Source organism: Pseudomicrostroma glucosiphilum (assembly GCF_003144135.1).
Source record: "Pseudomicrostroma glucosiphilum strain MCA 4718 unplaced genomic scaffold BCV69scaffold_15, whole genome shotgun sequence".
NCBI classification, from domain to species: domain Eukaryota; kingdom Fungi; phylum Basidiomycota; class Exobasidiomycetes; order Microstromatales; family Microstromataceae; genus Microstroma; species Microstroma glucosiphilum.
In genome coordinates this window covers 184,140-206,238 of record NW_020289927.1, presented here as the reverse complement: position 1 = coordinate 206,238, position 22,099 = coordinate 184,140, and the positions used below count along the sequence as shown (strand labels likewise).

Here is a 22,099-nt window from a genome sequence, read left to right as displayed (position 1 = left end):
TTGCATACCGTACTGAACAGTACACGGGCCTTGAAGCTGAGATACACCGTACCGTACTGTACATTATCGTACAATAAACAGCACAGTGCAGTACTAACATCTACGCTGAAGCGCTCAATAGACGCGAGGTGGGAAAGCACGTCGTACGGTATGCTCTCTGTAGTCTGAGTCGTCCCTTGACAATGTCTGGAAGCATGCTCAACACGCACATCTATTCGAAAAGCACCCAGATCTGCCCTGGCCGCGATCGCCCATTGTACGGTACTGGACATTTGGGTTTTCGGTCCAGGTACTGCACAATTTTGCCCGAGGACGGCGCTCCATGTTCCCGAGGCTGCTCGTGATGTATTCCAGTTGTCCACCCGACCATCGCATGGAGCCTCATAAGTCTATTTCCGTAGCAATGAGCTTGGGACCAGTCCGCTGAACGAGCCGATACGACGGAGGTTGTTGCTGTGAGGAAGAAGGCCTCTCCGGCCGGAAAGTCGTCCGCCGTCCAGCTCGTCACCCCGGCGGGACCTTATGGCCACCGCGATGCCGCTGTGCAAGAAATGACGTCGCTACATGAGTGTGCTTGGTACAGGTAAACGTGGCTTCCGAGTGTGCTTGCTACTGTACAGGTAGACGTGAGCCATGTCCGACACTTTAGTGTTACATGACCGCCCTGTTGTGTTCCCGCGCTACCTTCACATGGTCTGACGATCGAGAGCCAGGATTCGCCCGATCAGGGCTTTATGCTCATTCGCAGCACGCTGGGCAGAGTGATGCCCTTCTTGAGTAGCTGTTGATAATGTAGCGCAACGTAAGCAGCGAGAGAAGCGTGCGACTCCAGCAGACTCTTAGTGCCTGGGCCGAGGATCGTCCACCCGGACGGAGGGCTGCCTCACATCGGTACCGTTTCGTTGAACAAGCTTTCGAAGTCTTGCCGCAAGCGATGCACCGAGCAAGATGAGATAGACGGTAGCGACCTCTCCGTCCTCAGATCGCAGCCTGCGATGTTGCAGGCAACGATGGGATTGGTGCTATGATTAAAGCAAAGCTAGGGGAGGTTGCCGGCAACCTTTGTACGGGTGTCCGCCCGGAACCGGTAGCGGGATATCCTTACGATTGAGAAACCCACAGCTGCTACTTAGGTCATTGGGCATCGGACCTACTGAGGCAAATGCGTGTGGGACGTCTGCGGCCAGACTTACGAATCTGTCAAGCGGTTCAAGGGAACCCCTCTCTTTCCCAGTCCCCTGTCGCTGAGCAAGCGTGCGTGCACACGATCTAAGCAACTGCAAGTGCATGTCGACAGGCCACTCCGATCGCAGGCGACATAAACAGGACCATTTGATGCTTGTGGGGTCCCTCGAGATGCATTCCACGTGTCCGCTACACCGGTCCTGCAGCCCGTCTATGTGCCTCTTGTAGCCCTCTTCCAGCTGCAGAAGATAGAAAGGGAAGTTTCTTACTGGCCATCTTCTTGTGAACTCCCACTTGCACTCGATAGTCAGATGGTGAACGGCGGGGAGAATCGTTCCCCTGGTTGAGGACGCGCAATGGATACGGATCGCTTGCGTCTTGACGCTTCTGCGCGACCCGGGTGCTCAAGAAAGCTATGGTGATGGCCCGGTCCGGGCACCATCGTTAGCGATAGCTTCCCCTTGCGCACCCAGGGTCAGAGCTTCCGAGCTCCAATCTGGTAACATCTTGGGAATAAGGGTAACTGACCTGCCCCCGAACGGCTGTCTTTGGTCATTTCTCCAGACGCCATCAAGGCTGCGTTGCAGGTTTGACATCGTCACAATCCACCAGGACGCTCGTAAGGAACCGTCAAGGTGTCGGAGACTAGCGTCACAATTCAGATCAGATGCGAGGTTATCTCAAGCTCTCGCTTGCCGACAGTGTGAGCCAGTGAGCTGGAGATGCACAAGGTCAGTGCAAATCAATACCATTGTCACTGACAGAAACGAACGGGCTTTCTCGCTTTCTTGTTCAGAGAAAGCAGGAGGCAGCAGCATGAGACAGGCCCAGATGTACGCCATCAGTGAGCGGCAAAGGGTTATTCACGCAAGAAGCAGGCGCGGCAAGGTGCAGCGGCGTTTTTGGGTGACACATCTCTCCGGTGACGACGCGCGGAATGAGGGTTCAGAGTAAGACGTGTTGGGTAGGAGCAACAGAAAGCATGTATTGAAGATTGAAGAAGGGACAGCATCTTACAGAATCCCTTGAGAGTAGCTGTAAGGGAGAGTAGTGACTTGGTGTTAGACACAAGACAGCAACAAGCTCGCCATTGTCAGCACTTACTATTGGAAGCTGTCGTAAAGCCTGGTATAAGAACTCGCGCAGCTGGCTAGGACGAGGCGATCAACAAAGTCGTCGACTTGGGAGGCCGACAGAGCGAGCGCGAAACGATCACGCAGATTGGAAGCGGTAAAGTCGCCTAGGGCGAAACATGGTAGCTTCGAGTCTGCAGGTATTGACATTTGTCACGGTATCAGCATGAGGTACGCGAAGTTGGAGCAACACAACCCACCCACCTTTTTGCATGAGCTCGACAATCATGATGATCCTCTCGGCATGCTTCCGAACATCTTTGAACCCTTGTCGCATCAATTGCTTGAACTCGTCAAACTTGGCTGAGTCGATGCCTCCAAGAATATCTATGTACTCTTGAGTCAATTTGAAAGGTGCAGCCTCGAAGCCAACACCTCCTGGAGAGATGCCCAGCATGAACCCAAAGTCGATGTCTGCAGGTGCATGGCATGTAAGCTGCGTCAGTAAGCTGCGTCTCCTTTTCGTTCTGACTGACGACGTACGTATGATGCGCCCATCACTGGACAAGAGTATGTTGCCGTTGTGACGATCTTTGATCTGTAGCAGATACGATATGATCGAGTAACCTGCCAATGACTCGAGGAACCTGTCTCTCGCTCGGCCGAATTTGGCGGAAGAAGGATCCCCGTAAGTCTGCGGAGTGAGCGATTGGAGAGAAGGTAAGTTTGAGCTATACATTTGTGCCTCCTCCTACGACTGCACATACATTGACGAAGTGATCGAAGATGCTGTAGGTTGCGATTTTCCCGCCTTCATCGCCGCTGTCTCGCTGCGTCCTAGCATATGCCTCTTTTTTGATCGAGTGCACGCTGATAGCGTCCGTAATAGTCTCCATGAGACCCGAATTCTCACTTGTAACAAGAATTCTGAAGTACTTGACCCAAATGCGAGACTTGCAGTCTTGCCAAATCCGGCCAAACTCATTGATCAGCTGGACTGCCAGCTGCTCCTGCCGGAGGTCAGCTCCAGTCTTAACGATGACGCTGAAGACATCCCACGAGGGCAGGTGGCCGTAAGGAGAGCTTGCTCGTATGCGAGCTTTCTTGGCCGCCCAAGTCTCCTTGAACATGGCAGCGGAAGGGTCGTCCTTGTTGACAGCCTTCAGGACGGTTGCTTCATCTTCCACTCCAGCAGCCGGACGCTTATTGCCACCGACTTTGCGACCTCCGGATTTCATGCGCTCCATTCTTTCCTCTTCTAGCATCATCATCTCTTGCATGATCCGTTTTCTGATAGCTTCTGTGTCAGTATTTATCAGGCGAGAAGGACCAGCAGAGGAGGCCATTGATGACGACCCTCCTAAAGAAGGTGCAACCGGGACTTGCGATGGGACAGAGCTCCCTGAGCCCCCCAGTGCTACTTTGACACCAGCTGAGCCCTGCCCTACCTCACTCTTCGTTGCTGCAGCCGTAGTGCCTGGTACGGGTGTAGCCCAGCTTGTACCGATGATCCAGCTACTCCAACCGCCCTGAGCGGTGGCGCTCACATGTGGGTTGTGCGTGACAGCTGGCTGAGCCGAGGCATTCGTAGACTGGTTGAGTTGAGCCAGCATTATGGCTGCCGTGCGCATCCTCTCCGAATACTCGTCCAAGGAGAAGTTTTTCCTCTTCGCAGCGACCGAGGCAGCAGCCGCTGTAGCAGAAGATGGCCGGCGCGGGCGAGTGTGATCGTCAGAGCCGGCGGCAGCATTAGTACTATTTACGCCTGCAGAGTTAGCTTCCGTCCAAGCAGCTGCATCATGATGTCGGTTCATCGCGGCTGCCAGCTCGTCGCCATCTTCTTCTTCAATCTGCCGCTCTTCTCCGAATGCTGCGAGGTCCGACCCGAAAGCCTGTTCCGTCAGATCCACCTCTTCGTCTCCATTACTGCTATACAAGCCAAGCTGAGGGGAGGACGACCGTGAGGGTAGATCGGGACGGCTAACTTGCAGGTCATTGCTGGCCGCGACGTGACCGTCCTTTCCTACATCCGTAGCTTCATTTCTCGTGCTGCCGGTGATTGCGGGGAGATCGCTATCAGCTGCCAAATCATCTCTTCCAGAAACACCCGCAGTTCCGTGTGTGGTGTCTGTGTCTCTACGATGCAAAGCCTCTCTACTTGCAGCGTCCACGTCCGCACCGAAAGCTCTACTCAGCGCAAACTTTCGACGCCGGAGATCCTCGGCCACGACCAGTTTCTTGAGGCTCTCTCGGTTTGATCTACGCTCGGGGTCAAAGTCAAGATCGTTCTGCAGTATCTCAACGTGCAAGAGGTATGGTGCACGATCAGCAGAATTGAGGACCACTGCCTCCGATGGATTAATCCGGACCACGCGATGGTGCTTGATCCGCCTGGTTGATGATGGCGTCTGGGCCTGCACTTGAGCGACGCTGACCAGGGGGTCTCTGCCCTCCTTCTCTGTACCAGGAACGACGTGAGATCCCTCGATCGCATTCTCCGAATCTTTTCCGGCGCCAGCTTCTGAAATGGCAGCACACCAGAGTGGAAAGCAGACTTCTGCGGGCAGTCGATGGTTCAGAGCTGTGAGTTCGGCTCGAAGGGCCGAGAGACGAGCAGGTTTGGGCAACAATAGCAGTCGTGAGGATATGTCCTGCAGACTGAGCAGGAATTCCGTTTGTGTCCGGCAGTAATTGCTGCGCAGCAGTCTGCGCCTAGCCTCTGAGTCATACTGGGAGAGTACCGCATCTACAGGTGTAGCAGCACCATCCTCCAGGTTGAGTGCGGAGGAAAAGAGAGAGACACTTCGCCTTGCTGAGCTCAGGTCCGGTACAGACTTTGAGCTGTTGGCTCGGTGTTGATCTTGGTGTTGACTGCTTGCTGAATGACGTTGAGGCGCACCCGAGGTCGCGCTAGCTGTGAGAACGCTTGTGCTAGCCACGTGCGGCTGTCGGGCAGCCGGACGCTTGGCTGCTCTCTGGGGATGCCAAGGACGAAGTCCATCTGGGTATTGAGTCGTTTGCTGAGACGAGGGCTTTTTGTTTACAAAGGCGCTTGTGAGGCCAGAGCCAAGAGAATCGTTAATTGCTGCTGTCGCCTTGCCTCTCAAACCATTCCAGGTTGCAGAGATGTTAGCCAGCGATTGCTCCACAGGACTAGCTGTAGACGAAGGCTCTCCTTGACCGGGCATTCTGGTGCTAGCCGTCTTCGACATGCCTGGGTTCTGGACTGTGGATGTCCGGCGTTGCGAAGGCGCCGTCTGACCTGTGGCCTCTGCAGATACGGAGCGCGGAGCAGGAAGAGGTGAATCACCTTCATCCTCGCTGCTCAGACCAGCGTCGTCATCTGATGCCTGCACTCCATCATCGGAGTCAGCATCCTCTTCTGATTGGATCCTCTCCACGCCTGTCCCAATGGCATCGAGATCGCCAACGCGGGGCTTCGCTCTGCCTTGCTCCACGGCGACTTGTCCACTGAACGGAGCAAGCAACGGCATCCCTGGTACACTGGCGAGGACAGTTCCCATACCCACCAAAGCACTCTTGGCATTGGAAGGCAGAATTTTGCTCTTAGCTCGCGCTAAAGAGGAGACTACCTTCTTGCTCCTGCTCCGGCTGCTGGATGACGGAAGAAGGAAGACACTAGCATCTGACAGCGGATCGTCGTACAGAATCCTTTGGCATTCGTTGTACACCCTTTTGCAGACCCCAAAGGATGGGGTGCGAGAATTACCGGAAAGATCGAAGAGTGCAGCTTGGAGATGCCACAATGTCTAGAGGCACGTCAGAGGGCATGTGAGAGGATCCGGAAGAGGTCAGCTCAAGGACGAAACCACCTGAGGGTCTCGCGCCACGCCGCATCTTACCAGAAGAGCCACATGCACAGACTCCTCGCATCGTTCGAGTATAAAGCATTCTAGAGCCCGAGATTCTGACGGCTTTGTGACCAGGAGATGACTATGGTCGATGGAACAGAGCACTTCCAGGATGAGCTGCGATACACAGGAGAAAACTCAGACGCCATTGTACCACTTACCAGAGTTGAGGCCAGTAAAACTCGACTTCCTCTGGCGGAAACGAAGTTCTCAGTCTGTAGACCAAGTAATATGTGATGCCGATGTTGTCGGAATATGTCTTCAAGCTATATGCACGAAACCAAGCCAAGGACAGAACACGGTGGGCGAGAGCGGCGAATGTCAGCAGCTGCCAGCGACAGTGCGAACATGTTGCCTGCACTAGCTTTTCCACTCACTATGACAGTGCTAGGTGCGGAGAGAAGTAGTCCGAATCGAAGAGACGGAGTAATAGGCTAGCCATCCTGATGTATGACTATGTTGGGACCGGAGCACAGCTCCTCCCCGTCGTTGGGCAGGCAACGCTCAATTATGTCGTCGGTCACGCCAACTTTCCTGGAAGAGACACACGCCCGAGACGAGACCAATGTTGGGCCCAGTGGACCAGAGGAAGAGGTCGAGACAAGCTGTGAACGTAGTATGGGCCAAGGTAGGCGGGCGGACAATGCGTCTCCTGTGACTTGGACCTAGTGGTATGTGCGGGACCGCCAAAGCGCGCGGGGGGCGACTGGAGCGAGCGCCCTTCCGAGGCAATATTCCCACTCACTCCTTCTGAATCCATCTCATACCCTACCATCATACAGAGCTCCTCTCATACCCACCGCCATTCTTCTGGCGTCCCTCAGTCCTCGGCCTTCGCCAGGACCACTTCTCCATCTCATCAGCGAGCGAGGTAGCCTCTCCCAGGCAGAGGTCGCCTAAAGCATGGCTGCGTCCGGCGAGGCGAGCGGCAGCGCGTCTAATGCTTCCGCTGCCACACCATCCGCAACCTCGACGGGTGCTACCACAGCCGCACAAGCCGGCGCCCCTGCTGCCAGCTCTTCTCGACCTTCCTTTCCCAAGCTGGAGGAGTTGGCGGCTAGAATTGTAGACACAAGTTCCGGTGCGTAGCGTGAAGCATGTCGCTGTACCGAAGACTGGCTCACCGACTCTATCCTTCGTGCTTGCGGGTCTGCTCGCCTTACCTTCTGTCTACGACCGCACCTCCACAGATCTCACGAGACGGTACACCGCTGCGCAAGAGCTTCGCGAGAGTGCTGAAGCGTTTCAGAACCAGGACTTTGTGGCCTACATCAAAGCCCTTGTCAGCACCTTTCTCAAAACCTTTGAGACAACTCAACCGAGCTTCCGTTCAGACGCCCCCGAGCATGTAAGTACGAGCGTGGCACTTGCACTTTCTTTGCATACTGATTTGCGTCTGTACCCTTTTTCGTCACTTCAGCGGTTACGCAATGTCCTGCTCGAGACGTTGCGGAGGCTCCCTGCCTTCGAGCCCATGCGTAGGTTCGCCAAGCAATTAGTTCCGGTCCTGCTTCAGATCTTGAAAGAGGACAACGAAGATAATGGGGAGCTGACCATGAAGATCTTGTCCGAGATGCTGCGATCTTGCAAGGACGAATGTGAAGAATTTGCCTTGCCATTCTTCGAGCAGATCAAGACGTTCTTTGTTGGCATGCCAGCTACAGTGGATACCTTCTTTGGCTCGGGAGGAAATACCGTTCTAGCTAATACAGCAACCGTGAGTTGCTCTCCCACTCGGCAAGACTGAAACATAACATTCTTCCCATCTGACCTGCATCTTCTCTACTCCTTGACGCATCAGCATCCCTCCTCGTCCGACTCTCCTGCCACTTCAGCCTCCTCCCCTGCAGATGGCTCTACTTCACAATCCGCCGAGGCCTCGTCGCTCGGCGGAGGCGCCTCAGCCTCCTCGAGCACAGCTCCAAAGTCGCTCTCCCGCACATCTGCTGGTTTCAGAGTCTTAGCAGACTGCCCTATCGCTGTGGTCTTAGTCTTGCAGACCTACCAGCATCTCATCAAACCCGCCTTGAACGCTTTCATACCGTTCATCTTTGATGGCTGCCTACTGCTGCAAGCACGACCTCAACGCGAGGCTCACGAAGCAGCCCAAGCGCGCGGAGAGATCTTTGTTGGTGTGGCCCCGAACATCAAAAATCGGACTGCCTACGCCGAGATGATTCACGCCCAGATCAAGACCATGAGCTTTCTCGCGTATGTCATCAAGAGCGGGCTACCGGCGATCAAGGACTATGCTCCGATACTTCCTGGAGTCAGCGTCCGCCTACTCGAAGATTGCCCACCTGAAGCTGCAGGGGGACGCAAGGAGCTTCTCGTGGCTGTAAGACATATCCTGGGCACAGAGCTAAGAAGCCATTTTGCAGGTCAAATCGATACCCTGCTCGACGATCGTGTCTTGCTTGGCACCGGCGTCACGTCTCGAGAGATGCACCGACCTCTTGCGATCAGTATGCTGGCTGATCTGATCCACCACTCTCGAGCCGAGCTATCGGCCGCTCAGCTGGCCCGGATCGTTCATGTTCATGGCAAAGTGCTCCACGATTCGACCCTTGCTCCGGCAATCCAGACGATGTGCGCCAAGCTTTTGCTTAATCTTGTGGAGGCAATTATCACCAATGACCCCGATGGCGCCAATCAGTTGCTTCGACAGATTCTAGATGCCTTCATCGAAAAGATGAGGAACCTGCCTCGCTTCAAGGAGGACTGGGAAGTCAACCGCAAGAGAAGGGAAGCTCAGGCGAAGGGCGAGACGATCGAAAGAGCCAATGTGGTGACGATCGAGAGAAGCCGACCGATACAGGGAGGGCACATGCTCTATGAGCATCGAGACAGCGATGTGCTGAAGGGTAAGTATTACTTGCGGCAGGGACATTCATATGTGCAGCTCATCTCAATAATCCTCCCGCCTGGACTGCAGATGTTCTTTTCTTGTTGCGGAATCTCTTCACCGGCTTCAAGACACTCCTGGCTCTCCTCAAGCGTCGCGGGGCTCCGGAACCTGACGCCGATACTTTCGGAGTCTTGTTCTGTGCCGGGGTCGACTGCTGGTCGATGATCGATCATCGGGAACCTGCTCAGGAGAAGGAGATGATGGATCTTTTCATTCCAATTTTCTACGATCTGTCCCCGCAGACATTTCACGAAGTCTTCACAACGAACTTGGCATTCTTGTACGATCGGATGCTCACAAACAACTCGCTCATGGGTGTGCCTCAAAACCTGCTCTCCATGAGCAGCACTTCGCGACGCTTCGTCGGCATTGTCTTGCGGTTTCTAGCTGATCGCCTCGATGATCTTGGAGATGCCGATCGAAAAAATGCAACGGTCACACTGCGACTTTTCAAACTTGCTTTCATGGCGGTCACGATCTATCCCGAGGAAAATGAATCGATGCTACAACCGCACCTTGGCTACTTCATCATGCATTCCATGAAGCTCGCTGCCAAAGCGACGGAGCCCTCCAACTATTTTCTGTTGCTCAGGGCTCTCTTCAGGAGTATCGGAGGGGGCAAATTCGAGCTGCTCTACAAAGATGTATTGCCACTTCTGCCGGTGATGCTTGAGCAGCTTCATACGTTCCTCGATGCCGCTGAGTCGCCCCAGCAGGAGACCTTTGTTGACCTGTGTCTGACGGTTCCCGTTCGTCTCAGTGCGCTGTTGCCATATCTTGGCTATCTCATGAAGCCACTCGTACTTGCTCTTCGTTCATCCGGGGATCTGCTTTCGCAAGGCCTCAGAACGCTGGAACTGTGCATCGACAACCTGACTCAGGAATTCCTGGATCCCATCATGGCCCCTTATCAGGTAGACATTATGAAAGCATTGTGGGAGCATCTTCAGCCTCTGCCTCATCCTCATGCTCACTCACATACAACTATGAGAATTCTCGGTAAGATGGGCGGGCGAAATCGCAGGATCTTACAGCAGCCTCCGACGATCAATTGGCAGAGTCAACGGGATACTGGGCATTTCACCGTAAACTTTGGTACTGGTCGGAGTCAGTCGATGAAGCTGAAGCCGATCATGGAGTTGGCTCTTGCGAACGTTCGCAGAGGGGACCCGTTCTACCGTAAGCATTCATGGGAACTTCTGCGCCACGCTGCTGCCCTTTACTCGGACGGCTCTCTTACACATGGCCAAGCGCAGATCGAGGCGGCCTTCGAGAAGGTCGTTCACGGCATCTTTGAGGCAACGAGGACAGACGATTTGGCAGAGCAAGCCAGGCCCTACGTCATCGAACTCTCGGTACATGTCTTCAGCCTCGAAATGAAGCGATTCCCAGAGGAACCGACCTCACGGGATCTGCCAGCAGCTGGGCTTGCCCCTTTGACCTCCGCATTCCTTGGTGGTATTGTAGAGACACTGTCAAGCATCGCAAACGAGGCACCCGACCTTGCTGCCCACACTGAGCTGATCCTCGATATCCTCAAGTCTACCAAGGCCACCTGCCGACACCCTGCAAAGGCGCTTGCAGCAGCCGAGAATGACAGCGGTACAAGGAACGATCCGTCTCGATCTCGGGAGCATCCTACGCTCTGGCTGTTCATTATCAAGCGCTTGAGCAGTAAGCTTTGCGGTCTTTGCTACGACAAGCTTTGGGCCCGCAAGACTGGTGCGTGGACAGCGCTTGATGCTATCATACGCCGAGCTGAAGTACCCATTGCATGGTTGCGAGATACACAATTGGAGATTGTGCGAGCGCTGGTGTTCATGCTCAAAGATATGCCGACGGATCCTCCGCGTAATGCAGAGGCCGTAGGCGCAACATTGCTCCATGTCTTAGAGCTTGCCAATACACCTCCAGAGGGCATCGAAGCTGCCGACGAAGACGAGCGCAGCCAATGGGACAGACAAAGGGAGAATTCTCAGACATTGCTAATTGGTGCTCTCGTCGGCGAGCTCGCAAGCTCCAACAGCATGGTGCGATCAGTCACGCGGGAAGCTTTCCGTCTCTTGGCAAAGATGAGGGGCCAAGGTGTCACCGCACTTCTCGCGCCTGTCAAAGATCGCTTGCTCGGACCGATCTTTGGTAAACCACTACGAGCCCTGCCCTTCGGCATGCAGATCGGCCATATAGACGCCATCACATTTTGCCTGGAGCTGGATCCGCCCTTACCAGCATTCAACGAAGAGCTGTTCCGCGTCCTGACGGAAGCCTGCGCTCTTGCCGATGCAGACGACGCCGCACTAGTCGGACGAGCTCAGCACTACAAAAACACTGTCGCGGTAACCAATTTACGTGTGGTCGCCATCCGCCTGCTAGCGTCTGCCATGAATCGCCCGGAATTTCAGGGACCGAAACATCAAGATCAGAGGTTACGCATCATCTCTATGTACTTCAAGAGCCTTTACTCGCGCTCCGAAGCAGTTGTAGACGTTGCTTACAGTAGCCTCGAAGAGACTTTGCAGGATCAGACCAAACTGCCCAAGGATGTGCTACGGTCCGGCCTCACACCAATTCTTCAGACACTCGCTGATTCTTCCAAGCTGACGGTTGTAGGCTTGGACGGTCTGGCAAGGCTATTGAAGCTTCTCACAACATACTTCAAGGTCGAAATCGGAGGCAAGCTCCTGAGCCACATGCAAGCTATTTCGCATGCGCCAATGCTTGAGAGGGCAAGTGCTGGGGACCTTCAAGGCCCCCAGTACGCTGATGCGCATCATCTGCTCCACTCCAAGCTACCGCGTGATAGCGATGTCATTGAGACGCTGTGTGCAATAGTACGAGTCTTCCCGCTGCTTCCACCAGCGGCCGTCCAATTCATGGAACAGCTCGTCAATACCGTCATACACATTGAGACCACTCTCCGCCGCTGTGGTCCCACTCCCTTCACTAAACCACTAGCTACGTTCTTAGACAAATATCCAGAGGCTACGTGCGACTACTTTGCAACACGGCTTGAAGATCAACGACATGCAAGATGCTTGCGACTGGCTATCGCATCGACCGAGTCGACACATCTACGGGCAAAGCTCTCTGAGCGACGCGGAGAGATCATTGTTCCTCTCTTGGCTCGACAGGATCGACCTCAGCTCATCTGTGTAGGTCTTGAGCTCATCAAAGCCTTCGGCGTTCAAGAGCCTGACTGGTTGATCAAGCACGATGACGTCTTTGAGGCTATACGAGGGCTGTGGAGAGATTCGGCTTGTCAAAAGCGAAGGCGAGAAGAAGCCAATGCGGGTCCACACTGCGAGTCTTCTCTCCTGCTTGAACTCTACAAGGCTTACCTGTCAAGAAAAGATCATCTCGAAGCCTACTTCGAGCTACTGGATGCATTTACTTTCCACAGCTGTCTGGATATGACCCCCACTCTTCGCTTCTGCTATGATAGGGTCGCTCTCAATGGCTCCGTTGCGCTCAAAAGACAAGTGATTACGAAATGGATCGAAGTTCTCGAGAATCAAAACGTCGGCCAGAATTACAAGACGCAGGTGCTTCGCGTTCTTGTCAATCCTGTTCTCCAGGCTGCGCCCAGACCAAATGATGCAGAAGACAAAAAAGCTGCCGCCAAAAAGGGCAACAAAAGTGAAGATACGGCAGAGGATACCGTGATGGCCGATGCAACGACGTCAGATGCCTCCGATGAGAGCGTCAGCACCCCACTGTTCGACAGTGATCTTTTTTATTCTGTCCTGAATCGCGTCTGGAAACCCTTCCAGTCTAAGATCGGTTTGCAGCTCTGCTCGGACGATGGTCATCGAGTCGAATTGCTGCACGCTTCAACGATGACTCTGGAGCATTGCTCGCACCTCCTCACGTCGGCTGGAGGTCCTCGTCGAGAGACGATCAAATTCGGCTGGGCACATATGCCTTCAGAGGATGTGACGGTGAAAAATGCAGCGTATATCTTCATTGCCCGCTTCCTCGAGTACTGCGAATCTCCCATGAAGATCATCGGTCAGATTTACACCGGAATGTTGCGAACTGAGAAGGCGGAAGGTCGCAACCTGCTCCGCAGGGCATTGGATATCCTCGTTCCAGCTTTGCCCAAGCGCGTGCCAGCACCTAGCGATGGTGGGCTACCCTGGTGGATCCGTTGGACGAAGCAACTCTTGGTGACCGAAGGTCATACGGCTGCCGTTGTGCTCAACATCATGAACCTTCTCGTGCGGCACGCAGATCTGTTCTATCCCTATCGAGAAGCCTTCGTGCCTCAGATGGCTAGCAGCTTGGCCAAGTTCGGATCAGGTCAGTCCGTGGAACAGAAGCTGCTCGCCATTGACGTTGTTGACCTCATTGTTCGATGGGAGAAAAAGAGGAATGGAATAGCCGAAGAAGGGAGCGAATCTGGCGTTGGCGACCCTAAAGCCAAAGAAGCAACCGACAAGACCACTCAGGATGGACAAGATTCCGAGGTCGCTGATTCCAAGGTCTCGACAAGAAAGAGGACGAACGAAGCAGCTGAAGGGCAGACAACCGACCGCCAGAAGAGGACACGTCTCGATCAGAAAGGCAATGCCGCAACACCATCGGTCACTCCGGCTGCTGGTCTTGTAGATGAGCACGCCTACTCTGTGCCGAAGAATGTCCGCGAAACTTTGGTCAATTTCCTACTTCGCTCTATTTGCTTCTCGACCGAGTCAATGACTCGTGGCTCAGTGGGCAGAGCTTTTATGACTTATCGAGAAATTGCCGCGATGGGATTCTGGAACATCTGTGATATCAAGCTCAACGTCTTCCAGCGACCCCTCATGGCAGCTGACTTGAACGATATTGAACCGTTCAGCAGCGGCTTCAACATCGTCTGCAACTCGCTTCAGGCTCTACGTGTCATTTGCAAGGACAAGTCCGACGCTTGGTTCGCGGCTCATGCGCCTCAACTGTGCAAGCTCTTGGAGAAGAGTGTGAGGATGAGCCAGCCGATCGTGGTTGAGTTGACGCGTACTATTCTCGAGAGAGTCTTCGAGGCTGTGCCCGACATCCGGCCAGAAGACAGGGATGCAGATGGTGAAGAGGACGACGACGTTTCAGTCAGCGGCGCCTCACGTGCCGGCCCCCCAGCAAAGTCGGTTGCTGCTGAGTCCAAATCGACGCAGCATGACCCTGAAGAAGTTCCTGGCCTCGTACGGGCTTTCGGTGACAAGGCTATCAGCGATGGCTTCAACGAATGGAGAAACCCTTTCGCGTCCTTCGTGGTCCTTGGCGCCTGGGCCAAATCAAAGCCAGAGAGGATCGACGCTTATTTGGGTCCTCTTATCAAAGCTTTGTCTCGCTCAACCAGGGAACATCTGGCTCAACAACCCTCCGCGAAGCCTTACAACGTTGATGGAACGATCAAACTTCTCTTGATGTCATTGGATCTGACCAAGACCCGTATCTCGCACCTAGGCGAGCAGCGACGATGGTGGCTGAGCGCTGCTGTTCAGCTCGGTGAGAAGTCTTCGAGCATCGAAGTATGTCGCTTCCTACTGGGAGCGCTATCGAAGTGGGTGCTAGATGGCCAGGAGGCTTTCCCCACCGTCAAAGAAAAGGCAGGTCTACTTGTCAAGATGATCACATTCGAGAATCGGGACGACGATGAGCTGCTTCGGGAGTATCTTGATTTGATCTACAAGATCTATACATCGCCGCAATTAGCTCGCACCGAGCTGACGGTCAAGCTTGAGCCAGCCTTTCTACTCGGATGCCGTCACCGAGATCCAGTCTTGCGCCAGAAATTCATCGATATCTTCGACAAGACGCTCACCAAAGCTGTCCCGGGCCGAATGCAATATCTCTTGGGGCAGCAGAGCTGGGAGCATCTCGCTGAGTATTTCTGGATCACACAGGTGCTTGACCTCCTTCTGGGCTCAATTGAGGGAGACCGTCCATTCGTTCCAGGCGCAAGCGCAATCTCTACGAAACATCAGACCTCATTTGTTCGGAACATGCGTGGTCTTACCGTGGGGCCCTTCATCACATCGCTCCGAGCGCTGTTGTACGCATCACGACAAGGCACTCATGACATTTTTGTCGACTTCTTCAAGGCTGCATGGGCTGCTCTTCCGCGCAAACATCAGCTCGATGTCACGAAGGCTCTCATTGGCATCTTGACTCGCGAGTATCATCTCCGTCAGGTCACCAGACGGCCCAATGTCGTACAGACACTCCTGGATGGCGCGCAGGCGTGTCAGCCGCAACCAGAGTTGCCCCCGCACGTGGTCAAGTATCTGGGCAAGACCTTTAAAGCATGGCACACGTCAGTCGACTTGCTGCAGAATCTCATCAACACGCTGCCGAGGGAAGACGATTCAATCCGCGAAGCTACGCAAGACGCTCAGGCCGAAATGTTCGCTGAGTTGGCCGAAGACGACTGCTTCTATGGTCTTTGGCGTCGTCGCTGCGTGTACGTGGAGACCAATTCTGCTATTGCGTGTGAGCAGTCAGGCATGTGGGCAAAGGCGCAGATCGCCTACGAGAACGCCCAGATGCGAGCCCGAACTGGTGTCTTGACTTTCACAGAGGCTGAATACAGCCTTTGGGAAGATCACTGGGTGATCTGTGCGCAGAAGCTGCAGCAGTGGGAGATCCTCACTGATCTAGCCAAACTCGAGGGAAACAATGACCTCCTTCTGGAGTGTGCCTGGCGACTCAGTGACTGGGTGCAAGAGAAAGACTATCTTGAACAAGCCCTCGATAGTCTGTCTGCTGTGCCGACGCCTCGTCGACGGGTATTTGCCGCCTTCATGGCTCTCCTCAAGCAACAAGATCGTTCTAATCCGAGCGAATTTGGTACGATCTGCGATGAGGCCATTCAGCTTTCTCTGCGAAAGTGGCATTCGCTTCCTCGTACTGTCACACAAGCCCACGTCCCCTTGCTGCAGATCTTCCAGCAGTTCGTTGAGCTGCAGGAAGCTTCAACGATTTTCTCCAGCCTATCTCAGACCAATGCAACGAACATCGATCAGCGGTCCGCTGACCTGAAAACTCTAATGCAGACTTGGAGAGAGCGACTGCCGAACCTCTGGGACGACATCAATGCTTGGAGCGATCTTGTGGCATGGCGTCAGCATGTCTTTTCTGCTGTGAACAAGGCCTATCTTCCCCTCGTACCTCATCTGCAGCCACCCGGGGGCCAAGGCTCGAGCACCAATTCATATGCCTACAGAGGGTACCACGAGACTGCCTGGATCATCAATCGCTTCGCACATGTCGCCCGCAAGCATTACCTCAACGACGTCTGCATCAGCTCGCTCACCAAGATCTACACTCTACCGAACATTGAGATTCAAGAGGCTTTCTTGAAACTACGAGAGCAAGCAAAGTGCCACTACAAAAATTCGAACGAGCTCGCCCAAGGTCTAGAAGTCATCAACAACACCAACTTGATGTTCTTTGCTGCACCTCAGAAGGCCGAATTCTTCACGCTCAAGGGCATGTTCATGGAGAAGCTGGGCCTATCTGACGATGCAAATCATGCATTCGCAACAGCCATCCAGATGGACCTGAGTCTGGCCAAAGCCTGGGTCGAATGGGGCAGATACAATGAGAGGATGCTTCGTGAACAGCCAACAGCTGCCTTCTTTGCAGCGAGCGCTCTGAGTTGTTTCCTCCAAGCTGCCAGCCTCTTCAAGAACAGCAAGGTGCGCAAGATTCTGATTCGAGTACTTTGGCTTCTGAGCAATGAGAACTCGCAGGCTCCTGCCATATCAGCTTTCGAGAGCTTCCGCGGAGAGCATCCGACGTGGTACTGGGTCACATTCACGCCTCAACTTCTGACAGCTTTGTCTCAGAGAGAAGTCGTGGTAGCAAAGCGTATTTTGGTATCAATCGCCAAGAGCTATCCCCAAGCCCTGTACTTTGGGGTACGTACGACCCGCGAGGAGTACTCACTGTTGCGTCGCAATTTGGCCGTCCATCGCGCGCAGCAAGCTCGTCAACAACTAGCTCAAGCTCAAGCACAGGCTCAGGCACAAGCCCAAGCCCAAGCCCAAGCCCAAGCCCAAGCACAAGCGCAGCAGCAGCAGCAGCAGCAGCAGCAGCAGCAATCTCCACAGCCGTCGAAGGAGGTCGCCTCCAACGATGTAGCGCCCGCAAAAGCTGGCCAGACTGAGTCGGAAACCGCGAGCAAGCCGGAGACTGCTGGAGAGACTGAAAAGAACTCGGACACGCCTGCTGCTACGCCGCGCGAGGCAAACAATGGTAAGAGCGAGGATCTGCCGTCTTCCACCAACGCTAGCCAGAATGAAGGCCAGGATAAAGGGAAGGATGAATCCTCAACGCCCAAGAAGGAGGCATCGAACTCAGCACCGGAGGCCCCGAGCGGTCAGGGGCAGCCTTTCTCATCGCAGCAGCAGCCCGGTTCTGCCGCCTCTTCTGCTGCCAATGCGAATCAGTCTTCGCCACAAGGAAGTGCTCGGCAGGTGCCTGGCGCCACTAATGCAGCAGCTTCGCAGGCCTCACCTCCATCGAGTGACAGCAATGCACCCACTAGTGCGCCACAGCCTTGGGATCATGTTGACGTAGTCTACAATACTCTGAAGACTGCTTTCCCACTGCTGGCTTTGACGATGGAAAATATGGCCGAGCAATTGGTGCAGCGCTTCAAGGCCAGCCCAGAGGAAGATCTACACCGCCTCATGAACGCCTTGTTGAGCGAAGCGCTCCAGCAGTACGTTACACGAGCCACAATGGCGAAGGACGACGGCAAGCTGCCTGTCGCGACTCGTCAGAATCTGCAACGTTTCAGTGAGAACCTGGCTCGCAGTAATCTACGAGGTCCATTCGAGGAGGACTTCATCAAGCCTGACTTGACCTTGAGAGACTGCATTCAGCGCCTACAGCAGTGGCGGGACCGCTACGAGAGCGCTATTGACCGCCGGCCGACACGCAACCCGCTCGAGCATTGCAGTCACTACCTTGTTGAATTTCAGCACTTAAAGTTCGACGAGGTTGAAGTGCCAGGCCAATACCTTGGTCACGAGGACAACAACTCTGACTTTGTAAAGATCAGCCGATTCAGTAACAACTTCGAGGTTGCACGCGCTACTGGCAGCTGTACGCGTCGAGTTTCGATGCTGAGCAACAAGGGTCTCGTCCACTCCTTTGCCATTCAGCTCAATACTCCGCGACACTGCAGAAGAGAGGAGCGGACTATGCAGCTATTGCGTTGCCTCAATGGTATTCTGGAGAGGCGCATCGAAACTCGTAAACGTGGACTGGCGTTCCACGTGCCCGCTGCAATACCTTTGGCCACGCATGCGCGTCTGCTCGAGAGTGACGCCAGCTTCGTCAGTCTGCAGGACATCTATGAGGAGCATTGCAAGGACGTGGGGATGGGCAAGGACGAGCCCCTGATGCTCTGGGTTGAAAAGGTGAAATCTGCGTGGGATCCTACGAGAGGCCTGGTGGAGATGGCAAATCTGAGGATGGACCTTCTGGACGAGATCAGCGCCAAGATGGTGCCTGAAACGATCCTGTCGACTTACCTCACTCGAAGTATGGCGACTCCGGAGGACCTCTGGCTCATGCGCAAGCAGTTCACGCTTCAAACGGCTGCTGCCATGTTCCTCACCTACGTCTTCTTCATCTCGTCAAGAATGCCGAGCCGCATCCACATTTCGCGCTCTCGAGGTCATGTCTCGATGACAGACCTCCTACCCTCGTTCAACCCTCAGATGCCACAGCACAAGACTCCTGATGCGACACCCTTCCGACTCAGTCCAAACATGCAGCACTTCATCGGGCCCATTGGCGTCGAAGGCATTCTCACCTCTTCGATGATGGCCCTGGGTCGCTGTCTCTCTGAGCCAGAGGGCAAATTTGAGGATCTCTTGGGCATCTTTGTCAAGGATGACCTGCCGCGTGATGCACCTCTGCAGTTCATCACGAGGACCATCAGCGAGGTTGGCAAGCGAGCTAAGCTGCTCAGTGGTAATCATGGCCCGGCTGAGAGCTCGATTCCAGTCTGTCAAGTCGTATTGGATCTGATCAATAGCGCTACGTCACCAGGCAAGTTGGCTCTGCAGGACCCTTTGTGGGCGCCCTGGTTGTAGTTGGGTCAGGAGTGGCGATCAGTGGAAGGAGGAGGAGGCAGGGGCAGGCGATGAAGCAAAAGAAGGATTTGAAAAGAGAAATCGGGAGGCAGGCGGCATCGCACCTCACTCTGACGTCGTTTCCATATGCGTCATGATAGCTTTCTCCCTGTTTTGTTGTACACCAGATGCGTTGTTGCGAAACTATATGAATGAAGAAGTAATGTCCACCGTCCAGCACGTAATGTTCCTCATCATCGCCAGTCGTGGGATATATAAGTACAGGTGAACTCTGACCGGTGAGTACCGCGAGCACTAGGCCCTTCCCTTCTGCCGTGCTCGTTTGCTTTCCAGCTCGTGCCACTCTCCCTTTAGACTAGACAGTACACTGTAAGGACGGCGGGGCAAAGTTTGCACCGTGTGAGTAAAAGAAGACTCAAAGGTTGCATGAGAGAGTATTCGACTTTACTCACCTCGATGGGAGACGCGCCTTGGGCTTCTCCTTGACAAAGTAGTCCATTTGCAGCGCTTCGGCGGCGCTAACTCTCTTGCGCGGATCTAGAGTGAGGAGCGCTTCAGCTAGCTTCAGTGCTCCCGGTGTGAGGGTCCTGCAAGTGGGGCGACGCAGTACGTAAGAAGCAAGGGTGAGTGAACGTCGAGCGAGCACGCGCACAGAAGAGGAACTCACTTGGCGTACGTCTCAAAGAGCGAGAGACGTCTCCTTGAATGTTGCTGGTCCTGTGTCTCTTGGGCCTCCGCCGCATCTTGGACGGTCTCTTGCGGCTCATGAGGCCTCACCAATTCCCACCACGGCAAGCTCTCCATCCCCTTCCACCTCTCCTCAGTCAGTGGACCTACCAAGTCCGAGATAACCTGTAGCTGAGAGATCTCATCTGTGCCCTGAAAGATGGGCCTTCTGTTGAAGAGCTCGAGGAAGATACAGCCTGCTCCCCACATGTCTACCTCTGCGCCGTACTGCGTCGCTCCGAGGAGCAATTCGGGAGGGCGATACCACAGTGTGACGACGCGGTTGGTGTAGTCCCCCGTGCGACCCTTGGCGTAAAGTCGGGCAAGACCAAAGTCGGCTAGCTTGAGAAGGCCAGCATTATTCAGAAGTACATTCGATCCCTTGAGATCGCGATGCAGGACAGCCTTGTGGTGGAGGTAGCCCAGACCTTCGAGGAGCTGTGAAGCGAGAGACTTGAGGTGAGCCGGGGTGAAGTGGACCTTCGGGTGATTGAGCACTCCGTTCAGATCGTGCTCCATATACTCAAATACCATGTACACAGATCCTGTCAGAACAGACGACGGAACGGATATTGTCAGTCAAAATCAGTCCCCACAGATGAGTACCTATCCAACTCACCTCGAGCAGTCATAATCTCATGCAACCGCACGACATTCTGGTGCTTCAGAATCTGCAGCAGCTTGATTTCTCGCATTGCAGTGATGGGGAAGCCATCCTTCTCAGCCTCCATGCGGATCTTCTTCAGTGCCACCAGAACGTTTGTTCTCTCCGACTTGGCTTTGAAGACTTGGCCATAGGTGCCTTCGCCGACTTGGGCAATTCGAGTGTAGAGCTCGGACGGAAGAGCTCTGCGTGGCGGGCCGACTGCCAGATTGCTAGCTGCATCGACTTCGTCTGCCTCTTCTTCTTCTTCATCTGGCACAAGGTTGTCTGGTATCGCTTGCGGAGTGGCGGCTGCAGTGGTCACGACGGCGGAGGTTACTGAGCGATCATCTTGCGGGAGAAACGAGTTCGTGGGTGCGGCTTTCTCTTGACTTGACGAGTCTCCTGCGACGTGAGCTTGTTGGCTAGCGCTACTCGCTGTCGAGTGCGGCGTATCCCTGAACTGACCGTTCATAATGGGATTTGCATCCTGCTCCGACCGCTCGCCTTCGCCTTGAGCTTGCCCGGCGTTCTCACCGACTACGTCGCCCTTTCTCGAAAGCACCTTTCCCAGGGACGAGCGTCCCTTGTCCGCAGAATCACGATGAGCACTACTGTGCACCGGTGAAGGGCTGCGCGAAGGTGAGATCGGGGTACGCGACGTCTGAGACCACCGTCTACGGCGCGTTCTAGAATCTGAGGACACGACTCTATCCCTCTCACGGCTGCTTTCGAAGTGCTTGTCAGACTTGTGAGGTCTTTTGCGCGGTGGAGTCGCCTCGTTACGCTCTTTCTTGCGAGACGACGGCTTCGTATGGCGCTCATCGGCATGTGTATCGTGGTCATGATGTCTGGAAGCCCGCGACTCATCTCTCGAAGAACTTCTGCTATGCCCGGCCTCTGCGCTCCGTGATCTGCGATCTCGGCCACGGGCTTCGCTACGACCCGAATGCGCCTTCTGGAGACTGTCGCGCGATCGTTTCTTGTTGTTCTCCTTGGGCACTTCGACTTCCGGACTGACGGATCCGTACGCCAGCGCGTCTGCGGTGGCACTGGGAGGTGGAGGAGGACGGGCGTTTGAAGCTGCTGACCGACCCTGTGCGAACGTAGTCGCGCCAGACCTACCATAGCGCTCCATGCTGGCATTACGGTCGTCATTTCGCTTGTAATCGACTCCACTCCTGCCCGCAGGGCCCTCGTCTCTGGCAGAAGGGCGGACGTCTCTTCCGCTGGCGCTCCAACCACCTTCGTATCTGCTTCGGGGGTCGTGGCGCCTATCGTCTCTGGACTCATCGATCTCAAAATTACGAGGTCCACGTGGGGCCTGTGGTGGTGGGGCCCAGCGGCCCTCGAGTCTTTGCGAGAGTGGCTGTGAGCTGACGCTAGTTTGTGCCGGTCTGTCGTTGCTGGCTTCGAATCTCCGTTCGGCTCTTGGTCCGGTTGGGATACGAGCTGCTTCCTCTGGGGACAGCCTACCCGACTGGCCATTCCGCCAAGAGCGGGAAGGAGGCGATGCGCGGCGATCAGCATGACGTCGGCGAGCTTCGTTGTGACGATCTTCGACGTCACTTCGAGGCCCTGGTGCCGTCGAATCCCGGGCAGCCAGT

At 54.8% G+C, this 22,099-nt stretch overlaps 3 protein-coding genes across 3 annotated transcripts; 1 reads left to right on the top strand and 2 right to left on the bottom strand.

The window, feature by feature from the left end:
- Window positions 1-1,946: 1,946 nt before the first annotated feature.
- Window positions 1,947-6,760, bottom strand: BCV69DRAFT_284920 (hypothetical protein). Its single transcript, XM_025493218.1, has 8 exons — window positions 6,508-6,760; window positions 6,292-6,396; window positions 6,122-6,212; window positions 3,026-6,028; window positions 2,802-2,952; window positions 2,523-2,732; window positions 2,290-2,452; window positions 1,947-2,220 (listed from the first exon to the last, which is right to left on the bottom strand). Exons 1-8 carry the CDS (start codon window positions 6,570-6,572, stop codon window positions 2,199-2,201), a joined length of 3,810 nt encoding a protein of 1,269 aa, XP_025345775.1. The 5' UTR covers window positions 6,573-6,760; the 3' UTR covers window positions 1,947-2,198.
- A 131-nt stretch (window positions 6,761-6,891) lies between these two features.
- Window positions 6,892-19,335, top strand: BCV69DRAFT_263124 (hypothetical protein). The gene is made up of 5 exons (XM_025490728.1): window positions 6,892-7,211; window positions 7,321-7,478; window positions 7,551-7,847; window positions 7,932-8,994; window positions 9,066-19,335. The coding sequence occupies exons 1-5, from the start codon at window positions 7,034-7,036 to the stop codon at window positions 19,121-19,123; spliced, it is 11,754 nt and encodes a 3,917-aa protein (XP_025345774.1). The 5' UTR covers window positions 6,892-7,033; the 3' UTR covers window positions 19,124-19,335.
- Window positions 19,336-19,417: 82 nt separating this feature from the next.
- Window positions 19,418-20,967, bottom strand: BCV69DRAFT_252599 (Pkinase-domain-containing protein; the record flags this gene model as incomplete). Its single annotated transcript, XM_025490477.1, has 4 exons — window positions 19,418-19,490; window positions 19,576-19,710; window positions 19,800-20,394; window positions 20,469-20,967. 4 exons carry the CDS (start codon window positions 20,965-20,967, stop codon window positions 19,418-19,420), a joined length of 1,302 nt encoding a protein of 433 aa, XP_025345773.1.
- Between the last annotated feature and the right edge of the window lie 1,132 nt (window positions 20,968-22,099).